We start from the raw sequence: 22,348 nt of genomic DNA, 5'->3' as shown, positions 1-22,348 counted from the left end.
CTATGGGACTTAACATCTGAAGTCATCAGTCCCCTAGAACTTAGAACGAGTTAAACCTAACTAACCAAAGGACATCACACACATTCATGCCCGAGGCAGGATTCTAACCTGGGAACGTACCAGTCGCGCGGTCCCGGACAGAAGCGCCTAGAACCGCTTGACCAGTGTCTTGAAAGGAGTACATAACATGAACATCAATAAAAGCAGAACAAGCAAGGATAGTGGAATGTAGTCAAATTAAATCAGGTGATACTGAGTGAAGTAGATTAGAAAAAAAAGACACTTATGGTCTTAAATGTGTTTTGTTATTTTTTCACCAAAACAACTGATTACGGCCGAAGTAGAAATTATATAAAATGTAGACCAGCAAGGGCAAGAAAAGCGATTCTGAAGAAAAAACTGCGAACATCGAGTACAGATTTATGTGTAAGGAAGTTTTCTCTGAAAGCATTTGTATGGAGTGATAAGAAACATTCTGAGACGTCAAGGGATTACCAATTTATTATTGGAGGTATGTGTGGGGGATAAAAATTGTAGAGGGAGACCAAGAGATGAATACGGTTAGTGGATTCAGAAGGACATAGGTGGCAGTAGTTATCCGGAGATGAAGAGCCTTTCACATGATAAGAGTAGCATGGAGAGTTGCATAAAACCAGTCTTCGGACTAAAGATCACAACAACTACATATTTAGAGAATGTATGACCCATACCAACACGTAGCCTAACAGTCTCACTTTCCTGCGAAGTATTTTCCATTACCAGAAACTAATTAATTGAAGAGATAATTAGCATTCAAGTTCATAAGCAGCCCCATTTTCCATCGCAGATTTCGTCATAATCATTGTTAGTTTTGGAACTTTGACAGCCTACTTCCCGTACCTTCATTTTTCTGTACAGTACGATGTGTAGCACCAATTACTTAAGTCTTTAATCAATAGTTTAACGGGGCATGGATGTGTGTGATTTCCTTAGGTTAGTTAGGTTTAAGTAGCTCTAAGGCTATGGGACTGATGACCTCAGATGTTAAGTCCCATAGTACTTAAAGCCATTTCAATAGTTTCACGGAATTTACCCTACTTTTCACTATGGTTCTCATACAAATAAACGAGGCGATCCACATTGCGTGAGTACAATAGTGTCCACGTATTGTTCTAAATTTCTAACCAGCAACATTTTCTATAAGACAAAATCACACTAGTTATTGTAGTCCATCCAAAACAATAAAATCCGGCTAGCCTATTCTCAAAGCATAATGTAGTTTACGAAATAACAATTAATTCTGGCGGCTGTCCTTAAGTAGTCGGACGTCACCCAACATAGTCAGTTCATGTTTACAAAGCCCATGAGTAAGCCGGGTGCACTGTCAATGTTTGCTCACGCCGCAGCCATGCACATTCTGTATATGAAATTACACGCACCGACATCCACAAAACTCAAGCTCTTTAATGCTTAAACACTTTCGAGTGGCTTGAGTAACCTAAATTAATGAACGCTGTAGCCGAACTATGTTGTGATTAACAAGTGGCCTGGGAAGTCATTGTCATTCAAACGAGTGATCATTGGACACGGTATTGCTCATAAGGGACTGACTTAATTGAATCGCAAAACTCTCGCCCAGCACAGTGTCAAGCGCTAGTGGAAAAAAAACGCACGTGATTTCTGTGTATAAGAAGGAAGAAACAATGGACCAATATCCTTAACATTGGTTTGTAACATATTCTCAGCTCGAATATAAAAAATTTCATTGAGACCTAGGAGAATATATCCACGAATTGGCACGGTTATAAAAAGCATGGCTCAAGCGAAACTCAGCTTGCCCCTTTCTCACATGATACACTGCGAACCATAGACGAAGGGCGACAGACTGATTCTATAGTCCTAGATTTCCAAAAATCATTTGACATGGAGCGCCACTGCAGGCTGACAATCAAGCTATGTGCATAAAGAAGAGGTTCTCAGATGTGTGACTGATTCAAAAACTTCTTCTTATCTTTGAATGTGAGTGTTTATCAGAGACAAGGGTATCGTCAGGAGTGCCTCAGGGTAGTGTGATAGAGTAGCCCTTATTCTCTACGAACGTAAGTGATCTGCCGTTAGGGTGAGCAGCAATTCACGGCTGTTTGCAGATGATGCTGTAGCGTACAGAAAGGTGTCGTAGTTGAGGGACTGTAGGAGGCTGTGGGATCACTTAGACAAAATTTCTACCCTGATCAGCCAGAAAATTATGACCATCGACCTACTATCGCTATAAACCCGTCCAGACGACAGCAGCGTTAGCTGGTGATGAATAACTGCTAGTCAGACTCGCCCACGGTGCATGTAGTATCAGTGAGTGTGTCGTCCTTGTGTAGAGTGGGGAAGGCTCGCGATCTATCTGAGCTTGAACGACGGCAGATGTTATGGCCCGGAGGCTCGGCGCGAGGATTTCGGAAACTACGTAACTTGTCGTGTGTTCGAGGGGTGCCGCAGTGGTGAATGTCTTTAAAACGTAGGGAAACCAAGGTGAAACAAGGAGCAGACGTCGTGGCTTTGGGCGGTCACCCCTCGGACCTCGTAGGCTGGGCAGACTGTTAAAATAGCACAGGCGGGAACTGTAGCGGAACTAACATCAGATTTTAATTCTGGGCAAAATACAAGTGTGTCAGAATACACAATTCACCGAACACTCCTAGCGATGGGCCTCCGCAGCCGGCGACCTTTGCATGTGCCAAACCACGACATCTTCAACAGCGACTGACATGGGTACATACCATCGGCACTGGACATTTGTGAAGTCGCGAAGCGTTGCGTGGTGTGAGGAATCCCGGTAGCTTCTTCATGATGCCAATGGGAGCACGCGAATCCTCCGTCTTCGAGGGGAACAGATCCTTGACAACTCCCCTGTGGGAAGAAGTCAAGTTGGGGAACATTCACGTGGGCACCCACGGGTCTAGTGCAGTTCGTGCAAGGCACCTTGTCGACCAAGGAGTATCTTACAATGGTTGCAGACTGCGTACAGTCCTTCACATAGATCATGTTTCTCGACGGCAGTGGCATTTTCCAGCAAGATAATGCGCCGTGTCGCAAGACCAGAAGCGTGATGGAGTGGGTTGAGGAGCACGATGGCGAGTTACAATTGATGTGCTGGGCCGCCCAGCCAGATCTGAACTCGATGGAAAACATTTGGGAAGTGACTGAACGTGGCATCAGAGCTCATCGTCCCCTCCTCGGAATTTACGAGAGTTAGGTGACTTGTGTGTGTAGATGTGTGACAACTCCCTCCAGTGACCTATCAAGGCCTCATTGCTTCCATGCCACAATGTGTCGCCGCTGTCATCCGTGCCAAAGGTGGACATAGCAGCTATTAGATAGGTGGTCACAGTGTTTTGTCAGATCGGTGTAGTTTTTGTAAATACAGAATAATTTAAGTTAATGCAGATGAGTAGGAGAAATAAAATACGGCATTAGTAGAGTGTTTCTTGACACAGTAAGGCCGATTAAACATCCAGGCGTAGCGTTCCTAAGCGATAAGAAATAGAACGAGCATGCAGGGATTGTAGTAGGGAAGGCAGATGAGTAGGAGAAATAAAATACGGCATTAGTAGAGTGTTTCCTGACACAGTAAGGCCGATTAAACATCCAGGCGTAGCGTTCCTAAGCGATAAGAAATAGAACGAGCATGCAGGGATTGTAGTAGGGAAGGCAGATGAGTAGGAGAAATAAAATACGGCATTAGTAGAGTGTTTCCTGACACAGTAAGGCCGATTAAACATCCAGGCGTAGCGTTCCTAAGCGATAAGAAATGGAACGAGCATGCAGGGATTGTAGTAGGGAAGGCAGATGAGTAGGAGAAATAAAATACGGCATTAGTAGAGTGTTTCTTGACACAGTAAGGCCGATTAAACATCCAGGCGTAGCGTTCCTAAGCGATAAGAAATGGAACGAGCATGCAGGGATTGTAGTAGGGAAGGCAGATGAGTAGGAGAAATAAAATACGGCATTAGTAGAGTGTTTCTTGACACAGTAAGGCCGATTAAACATCCAGGCGTAGCGTTCCTAAGCGATAAGAAATAGAACGAGCATGCAGGGATTGTAGTAGGGAAGGCGAATCGTCGCCTTCGAATTACTGGGAGAATTTTAGGAATGTGTGGTTGGCCTGTAAAGGAGATCGGATATAGGACAATGGCGCGACGCTTTGTTGAATAGTGATGCAGTGTTTGGGATCAGCTCCCGGCCGGACCGAAAGAAGACGTCAAAGCAATTAAGACGCAGACAACTAATTTTGTAACCGGGAGGTTCGAACACCTTGCAAATGTTACGGAGATACTTCGGGAACTCAGATGCGAAGCTGACTTCAGAACGATTCTACTGCCGCGCCAACATACGTTTTGCGTAAGGGTCCTGAAGACAGGGTACGAGAAATTAGGCTCATATGGAGGCATATGGACCGTCGTTTTTTCCTTGCTCAATTTGCAAGTGGAAAAGGGAAGGACTAGTAGCGGTACAGGGTACTCTCCGTCACACACCTTAGGTGGCTTGCGGATTATTTGTGTAGACGTAGATGCGGAATCAGCACAGTGTATTTCTTCTCTAATAAATTACTGCAGTATTATGCTACGTGTGGACTGTGACGGCTTCGCTGTTTGTCTCTCTGTTATCGGTTCGAATCATTTTAGATTTGCATTGTAAATTCCTTTCACGGGTAGTATCTTGTTGCTAATGTCTACCAACCGCTTCAACTACGTTTGAAAACTGCTTTAATGTTTTAGTTTTATGATATTCTGCCGTGGCGATGGTGCCATATAGCAGAGAAAATTTAAAGCCGTGAGTCGTGGGCGGATAGCCAAATGGTAATGCGGTCGATCGCTACAGACATGAAATCCGAGTTTGAGTTCCGGTCGACACAAATTTTCACTGTCGTCATTCCGTTATACAGCTGATGGTTGTCCATATTAGCAATTGCGAGTACATTTAATGTAATTCTGAGTAACGTCAACAGCAGTAGGATTTGTTATGACGTGGAATATTGCACAGAAAGGGGATTACTGTGAACAATTCAGTACCTCAGTACGTAAAGGGAAATACAACAGAAGGCAGTGGTACAGGAGAAGACAGGCTCGTTATTAGAACTGAGGGGAAAGTCTGCTTGAGTCCTGCAACTAATTTCACCTTAATAATAGCAAACACATCATCCAAGAATCGCAATAAGAAAGAAAAGACCTGGAAACAAGGGAGTGTTCCACAAATAGAGCTTTATTACGGGTCCATATATTTTTGATTAAATATGATAAAATTCTCATTTGTAATTCATCTGATGCAGTCTTAATGCTTCCAATACTATCACTAATGAGAGACGTAATGACCGACTCTAGTATGGCAAGATTGTAAATAAATAATCATACTATGCGGTTTCTGCCGACGTTATATGAAAAGTGGACCTCACGCCACACATTAAAGCCTCTGAGCACCAGCGTTACAAAATCAAGTCCGAAAAATTGCGACACAGCACACTATACAGAACGCTCTACCCTTAACTGACTTAGCTCGCGCCGAGCGAGAATGAGGCGACGGGAAACAATATCACATTTCCTTGGAAATGTTATTTGCTTTTAATAACGTAATGGGAAAATGTTATTGCCGTCTGCTGGCCAGAGCCGAGGGCGCCTTAAATCCCGAAAAGGCAATCTGGAGGCCCTTTTTACGGCGGCGGCGAATTTTATTAGCGGCGGGCGCATCCCTCCTCCCTCAGGCTGCCCTGACTCTTCCCAGCGAGTTTGCGCCGAGGCAAAGAGGGACCGACACACATGCCTGCAGGCCCCGAGGTTCCAAGGAAGCTTACGCAGAGCTCCGGCAATGTCTCCCCGCACGATCATCGCTTGACGCAATAACATCTGTGAACAAATATTCTTGATACATCCCAAGTCACTCTCTCAATTTGTTTTCGTGACTCATTTCGGCTAATTCGTCTCCAGACTAAAGCGATACGTTTTTAATCTTAGCATTACCAAAACATTTTCCATAACGAGCACTACCAGGAGCAGGGGTAGAAGGAGCTCTACTTTGTGCCCATCACAAAAGAAAAAGAATTAAAAAGAAAAGAATTTCGTTAATTGTTGTTAACCTTTATTTACTACAACCTTTTTCAATAGGTACTGGTGTAGGGTAAAAAAACCCGTAATGTGTACACAGAGAGAAGGTGTACTTTACAATCACTGCGCAAAATAAAAAAAAAATAGAAATTTCGTTAACTGTCGTTGATGTGTGTGTGTGTGTGTCTGTGCGCGCGCGTGTGTGTGCTTGTTCGCACGCGAGTGCATAAAGAATCATGAAATTGAAAGTATGAATATGACAGTCGGTGCGAAAAGTTGCATCACTAGTAAGACAAGTTTTTGAGTTAGATTTTACTGAAAAGTTCGAAACTTTTACAGAATCTGGTGTAATAAATTATTGAAAAGAATAAATAATTGTTTTCTAAATTTTATAATACGAAGTACATTACTATATTACAATAGTTGGAGAAGGTGGTCATAAAGTGTACTCCTCACCCTGTTTTTAATGCAAGGATTACTGTGTCATTGGCACACAGCTGCTAAATCAACTTCGATAAATGTCACAGCTGACAGGCCACCTTGGCAGGGAAGGGTAATGCCTCTGACATTACATATGATTTGTTTATTATGGTTACTGCCTCCCAAGCTACAGGCTTGCTAACGATGTTGTTTTAGTGAGCACGTTCTGATATCATTTACACAAGCTCTTAATGCCCGGTGTATCCTGTCTCGAGGAATTAATACCGCATCAGCCAAATTTAAACAGACGCAAAAACTCCAAAATTGGCGATCTTTTACAGGAACTCGAAATTTAGCTCGGACTTCTATGCGAGATGCGTCTAACAGTTTCCACAACGAAACTTTGTCTCGAAATCTGGCAGATAATCCGAAGAGATTCTGGTCGTATGTGAAGTATGTTAGCGGCAAGAAACAATCAATGCCTTCTCTGCGCGATAGCAATGGAGATACTATAGAAGACAGTGGTCCCAAAGCAGAGTTACTAAACACAGCCTTCCGAAATGCCTTCACAAAAGAAGACGAAGTAAATATTCCAGAATTCGAATCGAGAACAGCTGCCGCCATGAGTAAGTAAATATCCTCGGAGTACTGAAGCAACTTAAATTACTTAATAAAAGCAAGTCTTCTGGTCCAGACTGTATACCAGTTAGGTTCCTTTCGGAGTATGTTGATGCGTTAGCTCCATACTTAACAATCATATACAACCGTTCGCTCGACGAAAGATCGGTACCCAAAGACTGGAAAGTTGCATAAGTCACACCAATAATCAAGAAAGGTAGTAGGAGTAATCCACTAAATTGCACGCCCATATCGTTAACGTCGATTGCATCAGGATTTTAGAACATATATTGTGTTCGAACATTATGAATTACCTCGAAGAAAGCGGGGTATTGACACACAGTCAACATCGTTCCTGTGAAATACAACTAGCTCTTTATTCACATGAAGTGCTGAGTGCTATTGACAAGGGATTTTAGAACGATTCCGTATTTCTGGGTTTCCGGAAGGCTTTTGACACTGTACCACACAAGCGGCTCGTAGTGAAATTGCGTGCTTATGGAATATCGACTCAGTTATGTGACTGGATTTGTAAATTCCTGTCAGAGAGGTCACAGTTCGTAGTAATTGAAGAAAAGTCATCGAGTAAAACAGAAGATTTCTGGCGTTTCCCAACGTAGTGTTATAGGCCCTTTGCTGTTCCTTATCTATATAAACGATTTGGGTGAAAATCTGAGCAGCCGTCTTCGGTTGTTTGCAAAAAAATGGCTCTGAGCACTAAGGGACTTAACATCTGTGGTCATCAGTCCCCTAGAACTTAGAACTACTTAAACCTAACTAACCTAAGGACATCACACACATCCATGCCCGAGGCAGGATTCGAACCTGCGACCGTAGCAGTCGCGCGGTTCCGGACTGAGCGCCTAGAACCGCGAGACCACCTCGGCCGGCGGTTGTTTGCAGGTGACGCTCTCGTTTATCGACTAATTAAGTCATCAGAAGATCAAAACAAACTGCAAAACGACCTAGAAGAAATACCGGAATGGTGCGAAAAGTGACAATTGAATCTAAATAACGAAAAGTGTGAGGTCGTCTACATGAGTGCTAAAAGGAACTCGTTAAACTTCGGTTACACGATAAATCAGCCTAATATAAAAGCTGTAAATTTAAATAAATGCCTAGGTATTACATTTACTAAGAACTTAAATTGGACGGAACACACAGAAAATGTTGTAGGGAAGGCTAATCAAAGACTGCGTTTCATTGGCAGGACACTTACAAAATGCAACAGACCTACTAAGGAGACTGCCTACACTACGCTTGTCCGTCCTCTTTGAGAATACTGCTGCGCGGTGTGGGATCCTTACCAGATAGGACTGACGGAGTACCTCGAAAAATTTCAAAGAAAGGCAGCACGTATTGTATTATCGCGAAATATGGGAGAGGGTGTCACAGAAATGATACAGGATTTGGGCTGGAAATCATTAAAAGAAAGGCGTTTTTCATTGCGACGGAATCTTCTCACGAAATTCCAGTCAACAATTTTCTCCTCCAAATGCGAAAATATTTTATTGACGCCGACCTACATAGGGAGGAATGATCACCACGATAAAATAAGGGTAATCAGAGCTAGCACGGAAAGGTATAGGTGTTCATTCTTTCCGGGCGTCATACGAGGTTGGAATAATAGAGAATTGTGAAGGTGGTTCGATGAACCCTCTGCCAGGTACTTGAATATGAGTTGCAGAGTATCCATGTAGATGTATATGTAGAAGCCCTATAAGAACCGCGAAACTTAAACGTAGGGTTCCAGCAAAGCTCGTTGGATATCTTCAAGATGTCATGTATGCAAAATTCTGAGGCTAAACCCATCTACACTGAGGTGACAAAACCATGGGATGCCTTCGAAAAACGTGTCAGATGTCCTTTTGCCCGGCTAAGTGCAACAACTCGTCATGGCATGGACTCAACAATCGTTTGAAGCCCCTTCAGATATATTGAACCATACTGCCTCTACTGCCGACCGCAACTGCAAAAGTGTTCCCGGTGCAGAATTTTGTGCACGAACTGTGCTCTCGATTTCGTCCGAATAATGTTCGATGGGATTCGTGTAGGGGCATCTTGGTGGCCAAATCATTCGCTCCAATTGTCCAGAAGAATTTTGGCTGTATGATATGGTGCATGGTCATTCATTAAAATTCCATTGTTGTTTTGGAATATGAAGTCCATCAATGGCTGGATATGGTCTTCAGGTTTGCGAACATAAACATTTCCACACTCGACTCCTACCATCATCTCGGACCAACTGAAATTGCTACTCATCTGACCAGGCCACGGTTTTCCAGTCGTCTAGGGTCCAACCGATACGGCCATGAGCCCAGGAGACGTGCAACCATAGCCCATTAACGCCAAACATCGCTGCACTGTCCTAACGGTACGTTCTTCATACGTTCCACATTGATTTCTGACATTATTTCACGTAGTGTTGCTTGTCTGGTAGCACTGCCAAATCTACAGAGACTCTGCTACTCTCGTTGGCCATTGCGTTATCCGTGGTGGGAGATGATGTCTGAAACGTGGTATTCCCGGCACATTATTGACACTGTGGATGTCGGAGCATTGAATTCTCTAACAATTTGCATAATGGAATATCCAATGCGTGTAGATCCACCTACCATTCCGTGTGTTAATTTAAAAATTTAAAATGCTTTCATAGGTATAGTCGGATTCATGGTCTCAACAAAAGGCAAGAAGAGGGTTCTCAGAGACTTAAATGCAGATGAAAAGATAGTGGTTCTTCCTGCTGATAAAGGGAATGCTACTGTTGTGATGGATACAGAGGATTATCGAAACAAAACTTTGAACCTTTTACCTTCAGGACAGTACAAAAAACATACGAAGGATCCCGCAGCGCCGGCCGAAGTGGCCGTGCGGTTAAAGGCGCTGGAGTCTGGAACCGCAAGACCGCTACGGTCGCAGGTTCGAATCCTGCCTCGGGCATGGATGTTTGTGATGTCCTTAGGTTAGTTAGGTTTAACTAGTTCTAAGTTCTAGGGGACTAATGACCTCAGAAGTTGAATCCCATAGTGCTCAGAGCCATTTGAACCATTTTTTTGATCCCACAGCTAGCGCACTGAGGAAAACAAACAATCCGATTAAGACATCCATCTCTATTCAAAAAGAAGATAAAAGAGCCTTGATGGAGAGTGAAGCTTTATGTCCTAGATTGTATGGTGTACCCAAAATTCATAAAATAGATTTTCCTTTGAGTCCCATAGTTAGTGCCATCAATTCTCCCACGTGTGAAATAGCAAGATATCTTGCAACTCATTTACAACCATATACTGGGAAAACTGACTCATATACAAAAGACTCTCGTCATTTTATTGAGAAACTTCAGGGACTAATTGTGGCTCCCGAAGATTTTCTTGTAAGTTTTTGACATAGTGTTCTTATTCACTATGATTCGAGTTAACAATGTTATCATTTTCATAAGGCATATTCTTCCATGAGGTTTGACTGCTCTTTTTAGACTTTACTTCTAGTCAGTTTCAGTGGGACGATGAATTTAATGAGCAGCTTGATGGTGTAGCAATGGGTAAATAATTTGGTCCTGCGATCATTGATTTCTATATGGGGAAATTCGAACAATCGGCTCTGGACATAGCATATAAGAAACCCTCTCGCTGGTACCGGTTTGTAGATGACACATTTGTGGTTTCGCCCCATGGTAGCAAGGCTTTGGACGATGTATTTGATCATCTAAATAAAATTAATCCAAAAATCTAGTTCACAATGGAAACGGAAAATGATAACAGAATATCTTTCTTGGATAATTTAGTTATGAGACGGTCCACTGGAAGATTGGAACGTAAATTTTTTCGGAAAGTAACACATGTCAACACATATTTGCATAAAAACTCCAATCACGATCAACAACAAAAGAAAGGTGTCATTAAAAGTCATTAAAAGTCTTGTCAATAGAACCGAACGGATATCCACTTCGGAACACCTGGATACTGAAATAAAACATCTGAAGCATGCCTTCGAGAAAAATGGCTACTCAGGGAAAGAGGTAAAGAGAATTTTGCGACCAAGGAACAGAAGACCGAAGGACAAGGATGAACCACAACGACGGAAACATACAGTTTCTCTCCCTTTTATTAAAAACGAAGCGGATCAGATCGCTAAGATTTTACACAAACATGACATTAGACCGCCGTTTAGACCAACAAAGAAAATAAGTCAAGTACTCAGATCTGAAAAGGATAAACGCCCTCCACTGTCGATACGTGGTGTATACAAAATTTCGTGTACGTGTGGTAAAGTTTATATTGGAACTACCAACGGGAGCGTCAATACACGGCTAAAAGAGTACAAAGGTCTTGGGCGACTAGGAAAAATAGAGAAATCAGCAGTAGCAGAGCATGCTCTTCTGTCAGGAAACCACGAAGTCAAGTTTTCTGAAACAGAAATTTTATCTACAGCGTCAAAATATTATCCACAACTGTGTAGAGAAGCCATTGAAATTTATAAGCATCTGGATAGTTTTAATAGGAAAGAGGAGGCAATGAAACTTAGTGGTACATGGACAGTAGCTCTGCAGAATCGCTGGACAATTTTATCTTTGACAAGACGACAATCGATACTCAAGTTTTATCTTTGACAAGGATTATCTCTGCTCATCACGTGTTACTTCGACCGCGCCCCCTTTCCTACAGTATATATGTCGCTCTCAGACTTCCGACCTATCAGTACTCAAGACTCATCAGAGGAGCGCCTGTGAGAATGTCCAGCGCAGTCCTGGAGGAAACGTCAGGAGCAAAAGAGTTTCTTGGACCACGACTTCACATCCAGAAAGGTTTACCAGCAGCTAAACCCCGTCTTTGACATTGCCACGACCTGTACGTAAGAGCATCAAGTCTGGGTTAGAGCTGGGCGCCTCTGATGAATTGAAAATTTATTATTTGCTTTGCAGATGGTTTAACCGAAACTGGAGATCGAAAATCTATATAAAAATATCTTGGACTGGTTCGATAATTGATCATTGTAATTTCACAGATGATATGGACAATACGAACGTTTGTAAAATCACAGAATTCAGAATTAATGGGCTGGAAATGTGTAGAACAAAAAAATGGTTCAAATGGCTCTGAGCACTATGGGACTTAACTACTGAGGTCATCAGTCCCCTAGAACTTAGAACTACTTAAACCTAACTAACCTAAGGACAGCACACACATCCATGCCCGAGGCAGGATTCGAACCTGCGACCGTAGCGGTCACGCGGTTCCAAACTGAAGCGCTTAGAACCGCACGGCCACACCGGCCGGCCGTGTAGAACACTATGGTAACAAAAAATATTTAAGAATACGAAGAGTCTCATATGGCCAGATATTGCTGTACCCTCCCCAGCTCCTACAGAAACAAGAGTGTTACAACAACATTAGTTTCTGAAGAGTCGCCTTGCCTAAGGCGTATTGAACACGATGTAGAGAAACAATCGCAATGCAAGTGACAGGCAAGTAGATTCCTTGGCACACTGTACACTTGACTTACAAAGAAGAAAAAGACAGATTTCGTAAGCACAGACTGAAGCACACAAGTACTGTCTGTCGGAGCAGCTATTCAAGCGAGGTGGCGAATTGTAGCAAGCAGGGATGGTACGAAGAGCCCAAAAGTGGCCCAGGACACGTGGGCAGTCGTAGAATCTTCAACGGTGCCAGTGTTGCGATCGTCAATAGCCGAAAATGCGGACATGTTTATAATACAGACAACACAGTATTTAATGGGACTAACAGGTCAATAAATACGGTTATTAATTATAAATATCCAAATAATAACTCTAAGACAAAAAAAAGAGGAAAACGAGTCACCAAGAAGAAATTATCGGAACCGGACGGTAATCAATAGATGTGATGTAATTGTACAGACAAACAGTTTTAAAAAAATTGCATAGTTTATTCAAGAGAAACAGCTTTACAAATTGAGCAAGCCAATATTGGGTTGGCCGACCCATGGTCCTTAAGCAAGCAATTATATTGCTTGGCATTGAGAAAGTTGTTGGATGCCCTCCTGGGGGTTATCGTGCCAAATTCTGTACAATTGACCGTTGTCTCGTCCAAATCCCAAGATGGCTGAGCACCTGTCCGTAATGCTCCAAACGTTCTCAGGTGGGAAGAGGTCCGGGGGCCTTGCTGGCTAAGGTATGGCTTGCAAGCATGAAAACAAGCCGTAGAAACTCTCGCTTTGTGCGGGGGGGTATACCTCGCTGACATGTAGGCCTATAATGGATTGCAGTGAAAGGCAACAAAACGGAGCGTAGAATATCGTCGACGTACAACTGTGCTGTAGAGGTACCGCAGATGACAACCAATAAGGTCCTGCTATGAAAAGAAACGGCACCCCATACCATCACTCCTGGTTGTCTGGTCATATGGCGGGCGACAGTCAGGCTGGAATCCCACTGCTGTCCGGGACGTCTCCAGACTCATCTTCATTGGTCATGGGGGTACAGTTCCAAGCAGGACTTATCTCTGAAGACAACTATGCTCCAGTCAATGATATTTCAGACCGAAGACGTCTGGAAATGACTGCCTTGGGATACCAGCCTGATTGTCGTCGACCACACTGCTCGACAGCTCGGAATGATGTTCTGAGGTGCTATTTCTTTTCATAGCAAGAACCCTTTGGTTGTCATTCGTGGCGCCCTTACAGGACTGCAGTACGTTGACGATATTCTACGTCCAGGTTTGTTGCCTTCATAGCAAGCAAACATGGGTTTACATCTTACAAGGGAACCTCCCCATCGCACCCCTCTCAGATTTAGATATAAGTTGGCACACTGGATACGCCTTGAAAAACTGAACACAGATCAATCGAGAAAACAGGAAGAAGTTGTGTGGAACTATGGAAAAATAAGCAAAATATACAAACTGAGTAGTCCATGCGCAAGATAGGCAACATCAAGGTTAATTGCGCTCAGAAGCGCCGTGGTCCCGTGGTTAGCGTGAGCAGCTGCGGAGCGAGAGGTCCTTGGTTCAAGTCTTCCCTCCAGTCAAATGTTTAATTTCTTTATTTTCGCAAAGTTATGATCTGTCCGTTCGTTCATTGAAATCTCTGTTCACTGTAATAAGTTTAGTGTCTGTGTTTTGCGACCGCACCGGTAAACTGTGCGATTAGTAGATGAAAGGACGTGCCTCTCCAATGGGAACCAAAAACATTTGATCGCAAGGTCATAGGTCAACCGATTCCTCCACAGGAAAACGCGTCTGATATATTCTATACGACGCTGGTGACGGCATGTGCGTCACATGACAGGATTATGTTCCCGACCCACCTAACTTGTACACTTGGCGAATTGGTAAAAAGATTCTTCTACCTTACCCGATTTCGGTTTTCTTGAAGATGTAGTAATCACTCCGAAAAAAGTGATGAAAACATAAGAGTTTGTCACATAAACTGGAAACAAAAAATTAAACTTTTCGCTCGAGGGAAGACATGAACCAAGGAGCTCTCGTTCCGCAGCTGCTCACGCTAACCACAGGACCACGGCGCTTCTGAGATTAAATGAGCCTTGATATTGCCTGTCTTCCGCATGGACTACTCAGTTTGTATATTTTGCTTATTTTTCCGTAGTTGCACACAACTTCTTCCTGTTTTTTCGATTGATCTGTGTTCAATTTTTCAAGGCCTATCCACTGTGCCAACTTATAACTAAATCTGAGGGGGTTGCGATGGGGAGGTTCCCTTGTTAGCAAGGTAATGCTGGCTGGCACACGACGAGAGTTTTCGCTGCTTGTCTTCGTGCTTACCAAACCATACCTTGGCCAGCAGGGTGGGCGGATCTAAAGTCAGAACACCTGATCATTATGGGGTGGGTCTTCCAACCAGATCGGGATTTTGACAATCTAACGCGCCAATTTGGACAAAATTTTGTACGCCATCCGTCAGGAGTACATGCAACAGCTCTGTTAGTTAATGCCAAGTCCAATAACGGCTTGCATAAGGACCAGAGATCTGTGAAGCTGTTTCTCTTGTACTCCTGAATAATTCATCCAATTTTCATCTCAAATTGTAATCTTTTATTTCTATGTGCATGTACATCACTTTTACCGATTTCTGTCCCATTCCGACAATTCCCTTGTGACGTGCTCTTCCTTGTTTTTTATAAATCTCTATCGATTGAGTTATTCCAGTCAGTATCGTCGCCGATAATACTCCGATAGACGTAATTCTGGAAGGTGTCCGCTGAGTTAGCTCACTTCACCCTCACCTCTCGCCAGGTTGATTGTAGTGAAAGACACCCTTTACACTATCGGTCAATCGTGAATTTTGCCTTACCCAGGTAGCATTTCCAGAAGAATTGGTCGTATTCTGCGAAAACGTGGTGTAAAGTGTGTTTTTTGAGCACCATCTAAGACGAAGGCCTTCTTAGGGACTTTATGTGTTGTCGGTTTACATATGACCGGTGGCCACGGCATCTCACGCAGTTGTAGTCGGTCGTACATTCGTCAGACCATCAGGATCCTGAAGGACCGTCACGCGCGCTTACATAAGCAGAGCAAACTTGGTGACGCAGAACACTGTGTTGGCCCCGTTCATCCTACGGAGAGTAACACAGAGATTCTGGCGTGCACTTGTGGCTACCGGGATAAAGCTGTTAAGGAAGCAGTTTAGGTTTAATTAGCAAGTGACCTTACACAGATGGACGTTTTTGCTTACATTCTGCTCACTCTCGTGTCAAAGAACTGAAGGGGCAGAGTTAATGGTGCCTGCTAACCAGTTTGATAATTAATATTCAATGTCTATAAGTCATTGCGTCGGTCACCTTTGGCTTTGTGGTGGCCATAGTCGTTTACGATATGTGTGTTGTCTTCCTGCTTAAGTCAGACATACAGAGTTTTCAAATTTCCTCTCGATAAATTTGTGCCTTGAAACTTGTCGAAATATCAAAAAAGAAGCTGTTGTTAACGACAGCCTGTGCATCCCCCATCAATTGTTTGAACATGCGAGTATGAAAAGACAACGCTATGCGTAATCATTCTAACGAGGCCACCACTCTGTTTTCACATTTCTTTCCGTCTTATGTTAAAGTGATTGGAATCTGAGCGATTATAGTTTGGTCACTGGTTGTCTAACTTTGTCTGATCCAGTTCCTCTACTTTCCGCAACAAAGACATCTTGAAGCATAGTTCCCATCTCAGTGTTGCTCCCTTATGACGTTGGATGAGGTTTCCGTACGCCCAGTTTCTTCCTCGAAGCATCTTAGGTAATATTTCGTCAATTTTTTGCAGTGATTTTACAGCATCCCGCAAATTGTGTCTGTATTTTACAAACCATCTGAATTTCTGAAGTGTTCCAGAGTCTATACTGTATCCAGAGATCGTCATCATCAGACAACCACTTCTTTGACTCGAGAGCGAGCAGAAATTTCCATGTCAACGGTTAAAGTAAACTGTGTGATCATAAGTATTCGGATATCCACAAAAACATATGTTTCTCATATTAGGTGCATTGTGCTGCCACCTAATGCCAGGTACTCCACATCAGCGACCTCATTAGTCTTTAGATATCGTGAGAGAGCAGAATGAGGCGCTTCGCGGAACTCACGGACTTCGAACGTGGTCAGCTGATTGGGTGTCACTTGTGTCACACGTCTGTACGCGAGATTTCCACACTCCTAAACTTCCCTAGGTCCACTGTTTCCGATGTGATAGTGAAGTGGAAACGTGCAGGGACACGTACAGCACAAAAGCGTACAGGCCCACCTCGTCCGTTGATTGACAGAGACCGCCGACAGTTGAAAACGGTCGTAATGTGTAATAGACAGACATCTATCTATACCATCGCACAGGAATTCCAGACTGCATCAGGATCCACAGCAAGTACTATGCCAGTTAGGTGGCAGGTGAGAAAACTTGGATTTCATAGTCGAGCGGCTGCCCATAAGCCACACAACACGCTGGTAAATGCCACAAGACGCATCGTTTGGTGTAAGGAGCGTAAGCATTGGACTATTCAACAGTGGAAAAACTTGTGGAGTGACGAATCACGGTACAAAATGTGGCGATCAGATGGCACGGTGTGTGTATGGCGAATGTTCGGTGAACGTCATCTGTCAGCGTGTATAGTGCCAACAGTAAAATTAGTAGGCGGTGGTGTTATGGTGTGGTCGTGATTTTCACGAAGGGGGCTTTCACCCCTTGTTGTTTTGCATGGCACTGTCACAGAAAAGGCCTACATTGATGTTTTAAGCACCTTCTTGCTTCCCATTGCTGAAGAGCAATTCTGAGACGGCGACTGCATCTTTCAACACGATCGAGCACCTGTTCGTAATGCACCACCTGTGGCGGAGTGGTTACAGGACAATAACATCCCTGTAATGGACTTGCCTAAACAGAGTCCTGAACTGAATCCTATGGAACACCTTTGGGATGTTTTGGAACGCCGACTTCGTGCCAGACCTCACCGACCGACGTGGATGCCTCTCCTCAGTGCAGCACTCCGTAAAGAGTGTGCTGCCATTCCCCAAGAAACCTTCCAGTGCCTGATTGAACGTATGCCAGCGACAGTGGAATCTGTCATCCAAGCTAAGGGTGGGCCAACACCGTATTGAATTCCAGCATTACCGAAGGGTGGCGCCACGAAATTGTACGTCATTTTCAGCCAGGTGTCCGGATACTTTTGAACACATAGTGTATTCTTGAAGGCAATAAAGTTCATATCCTCTTAAAGCCAAGTCCCACCAATCGATAAGGAATTCTGTATACGACCTACGTAATTTCAGAAAATATCTATTAGATACCAGCTCCATTGTTCTATGATCGATTCGTTCGGTTTATCCTCAGTCAGTCTTTCGAGTCAATATTTGCGTAGAAGAGAAATTGAAGAATGATTCTCACAAGTATTTGAGTATGGGATTAAGAGAACGACAGCTTTCTCCTCACAATTCTATGTTAAATGATGCGAGCTTCATACGTACGCATATTACCGTGTTTTCGGAAATGTAGTAAAGGAGGAGGAGGAGATTAGTGTTTAACGTCCCATCGACAACGAGGCCATTAGAGACGGAGCACAAGCTCGGGTTAGGGAAGGATGAGGAAGGAAATCGGCCGTGCCCTTTCAAAGGAACCATCCCGGCATTTGCCTGAAGTGATATAGGGAAATCACGGAAAACATAAATCAGGATGGCCGGACGCGGGATTGAACCGTTGTCCTTCCGAATGCGAGTCCAGTGTGCTAACCACTGAGCCACCTCGCTCGGTAGTAAAGAAATAAACAGGTATAGATATCATTTTAACAAAATGAAGAAAATGTATCGACGAAGTTGAAACAGCTTTCGTTTTTCTCGGCCATAGTCTCGTTAATGAGTATTCTCAAGATTAGGGGTAGCCACTGAAACGAAACCGTAATTAGAACTCCACGGACAGCGAAAGAATCTTATTGCCTTCGTGGTGCTTTACAACACGACGCGAGAAGCTTGACTGATTTGCATAGCAGTATACTGAGATTTCTGCACGATACCGAACCAAATCTGTACATTGCCCCAAATAAGCCGAGGCAGTCATCAGCACAAAGGCTTTCTTAGTACGGAGCTGAACTTTACCAGCAAAATTTTATTGGAGCCGGAAAGGCTTTGCTTATCACCAACAGGAACAGACGTACTTTTTAACTGTAGTCATATCGATGGATGTATTCCACATTCTTCATTATTTGTCAAGCATTCGTTTCACTGAGTAAGTCGTCGTTAGCGTGTGCTGAAATGAAATGTTCTAAGCCCAGAGACGTATGAGTAAAGAATGATGTAAACCAATTCGAAGCAATATAAGATCGAAAAATTAGTGACGATGTTAAGAACGGTGGGAATCAAGGCCATAACATACCACCAGCTTCGTTTAACTTATGTGCAGAAGAAGCATTACACAAAATGCAAAAATTATGAGAACTGGAATAAAACCAGGAAAAGGGCATCAATAATGAAGTTTAGCATAAGGTACATCTCTTCTGTTTGGAAAAGAAGAAATCTTTGTAAAGTTGTCTGAATGGAATGAACATACCTGGGTATGTGAGTTAAAGAAACATACCCGAACGAAGGCACGTAAGGATAGTGGAGTGGAAAGAGGCTCCTCGTTTGGAACATCAGATTTAAGAATGTTGCTGTTGTAGAAACCCTGGTAGAAATTTTCTATTCAGGAACCAAAACTGCACAAACAGTGTGAAAGATGTCAGAAGTAAACTGGCGACGGCAAAGAAATATTTCGAGAAAAGAGCTCTGCTTGTATTAAATACATATGAACTTGAGGATGAACTTATTAAAACGGTAGGCCTATATAAGTAGCACAAAATTATGTGAAAGTGAGACTGAACAACGAGAAAATCTGAAAGAAAATACGTTGCAAAAGTGCATTACTGCATGTAATTATACGAACAGGACATTGGTCTGATTTCATTACAAAATATAAAACATAATGAAACGAGATAAGGAGTCAACAAAGTGTATTAGTTAGGACACTTCATAAATATAGTCGAAAACCGAGGTTAAAAGGTGGAACATCAGTATAGATCAGTTGCGATAGAAAATCTGAAACCTATTAATATCTTCCATTTGTAATCGACGCGCATCTATAAGGATAGCGAGGGACACCCAAGGAGTGTCATTTCTGTGAAACTATATCTACGATACCCTGTCTGTATCTATGGTCATAGGTTTGTTGCACTGACTGAAGAACTTCAATAAGATGCTGAAAAAGTGCCCTGCGAATCACTTCATCTACATCTACATCTACATCTACATGATTACTCTGCAATTCAGATTTAAGTGCTTGGCAGAGCGTTCATCGAACCACAATCATACTATCTCTCTACCATTCCACTCCCGAACAGCGCGCGGGAAAAACGAACACCTAAGCCTTTCTGTTCGAGCTCTGATTTCTCTTATTTTATTTTGATGATCATTCCTGCCTATGTAGGTTGGGCTCAACAAAATATTTTCACATTCGGAAGAGAAAATTGGCGACTGAAATTTCGTAAATAGAGCTCGTCGCGACGAAATACGTCTTTCCTTTAATGACTTACATCCCAACTCGCGTATCATATCTGCCACACTCTCTCCCCTACTACGTGATAATACAAAACGACCTGCCCTTTTTTGCACCCTCTCGATGTCCTCCGTCAATTCCACCTAGTGAGGATCCCACACCGCGCAGCAATATTCTAACAGAGGACGTACGAGTGTAGTGTAAGCTGTCTCTTAAATGGACTTGTTGCATCTTCTAAGTGTCCTGCCAATGAAAAGCAACCTTTGGCTCGCCTTCCCCACAATATTATCTATGTGGTCTTTCCAACTGAAGTTGTTCGTAATTTTAACACCCAGGTACTTAGTTGAATTGACAGCCTTGAGAATTGTACTATTTATCGAGTAATCGAATTCCAACGGATTTCTTTTGGAAATCATGTGGATCACCTCACACTTTTCGTTATTTAGCGTCAACTGCCACCTGCCACACCATACGGCAATCTTTTCTAAATCGCTTTGCAAACTGATACTGGTCTTCGGATGACCTTACTAGACGGTAAATTACAGCATCATCTGCGAACAACCTAAGAGAACTGCTCGGATTGTCAGCCAGGTCATTTATATAGATCAGGAACAGAAAAGGTCCCAGGACGCTTCCCTGTGGAACACCTGATATCACTTCAGTTTTACTCGATGATTTGCCGTCTATTACTACGAACTGCGACCTTCCTGAGAGGAAATCACGAATCCAGTCGCACAACTGAGACGATACGCCATAGGGCCGCAGCTTGATTAGAAGTCGCTTTTGAGGAACGGTGTCAAAAGCTTTCCGGAAATCTAGAAATACGGAATCAACTTGAGATCCCCTGTCGATAGCGGTAGATGCAAGTTATTTAGTGAAAGCCTTCTTACAAAATTTTAAGAACTAACTTTAACTGATGAACTAAGAAATACACTAGAGCTCCCAAAGTATCGCTGCCGTAGTGATTGCACATCTGAGATTCATTAGCTTAATAAATTACAGCACGTGGTGGCGTATAAACATACCGTGCTCCATACGTGAATGGAACGGAAAGCAGCCCTAATGTCAAAACAGAATAGAATGCACTTCACAGCGGTTTTCAGAGTATGGATGTAGACGTAGAGCATGAACATGCTTACGGATTAAAAAAGAACATAAAGAATAGCTACTTGCATAATAGGCGAACCTGATTTTCCAAAACACTTGTAAATAATTTACATCACCCCTTTCTATTGCCTGTGACACAATGCACAATTAAAAAAATGTTCAAATGTGTGTGAAATCTTATGGGACTTAACTGCTAAGGTCATTAGTCCCTAATCTTACACACTACTTTACCTAAATTATCCTAAGGACAAACACACACACCCATGCCCGAGGGAGGTCTCGAACCTCCGCCGGGACCAGCCTCACAGTCCATGACTGCAGCGCCCTTGACCGCTCGGCTAATCCCGCGCGGCCAATGCACAATAATTTTGGAAAATGTGAACGAATGAAATTTGAAATTGCGGGTGGAAAAATGATGAAAAGTTTGAGCGATGATTTTATGAGACTGATTTCTTTTTTACAAACATCTGCTTTGAGATTCGATTGCGTGCCGATAAGTAAAAAAGAAATAATAACTGGCTGAGAAAAGAGTACCAACGAAGTCACAACACACGACCTCTATTGGCGAGGAACTTTGACACGGCCTGCGCTGGCGCATGTGTTCCAGGTCCTGTAGTTCCTCTGACGGCCGTCGAGGGTCGCGAAGCGCTGCTTCCTTGCAACGTGACGCCATCCATCGCCGGCGACGACGTATTCCTCGTCCTCTGGTCCAAAGACGCCGACCACATTTACAGGTGAGCTGACGACAGATAGTAAGCGCATAAACAAACACCAAAACGGTTCTGATGCTGCTTGAAAACTTTCTCGTTTGGATATTTAGACAAATAGCTACTCGATTGTCTTATTATGTGATTTGAACAGTTTTGTGGCAGTTTTCTATTTTTTTCCCTTAGCGCTGTAGTTACCACAAGAAAAGTTATGGCGATATTTTTGCTCACATCTTGCAACTTCCTTGAGAAGCCGCGTTTTTAACAGTTACAGTATGAAATACAGTATTGTCTTTCCACAATGGGTTTTGAAGGCCAACTAATTTTTTTAAATATCCTTTACGAAGTACGCCAAACATACGCTGTAGATAAACATGCTACAAGTCATTTTTACGGTTCTAGGCGGTTCAGTCCGGAACCATGCTGCTGCTTCGGTCGCAGGTTCGAC

General features: G+C 43.1%; 1 protein-coding gene across 1 annotated transcript in view; it reads left to right on the top strand.

Moving 5' to 3' along the window:
• LOC124613342 (hemicentin-2-like) overlaps positions 1–22,348 on the top strand; it is a 193,317-nt gene that overhangs the window by 32,474 nt on the left and 138,495 nt on the right. The window contains exon 3 of the mRNA XM_047142039.1: positions 21,801–21,927. Coding sequence (XP_046997995.1) covers positions 21,801–21,927 — 127 coding nt within the window. The remainder of the gene's footprint in view (positions 1–21,800; positions 21,928–22,348) is intronic.

This window comes from Schistocerca americana, chromosome 4 (genome assembly GCF_021461395.2).
Source record: "Schistocerca americana isolate TAMUIC-IGC-003095 chromosome 4, iqSchAmer2.1, whole genome shotgun sequence".
In the NCBI taxonomy this organism is placed as follows: Eukaryota; Metazoa; Arthropoda; class Insecta; order Orthoptera; family Acrididae; genus Schistocerca; species Schistocerca americana.
The sequence above is the reverse complement of the archived record's forward strand: the minus strand, read 5'-3'. Positions and strand labels throughout refer to the sequence as shown.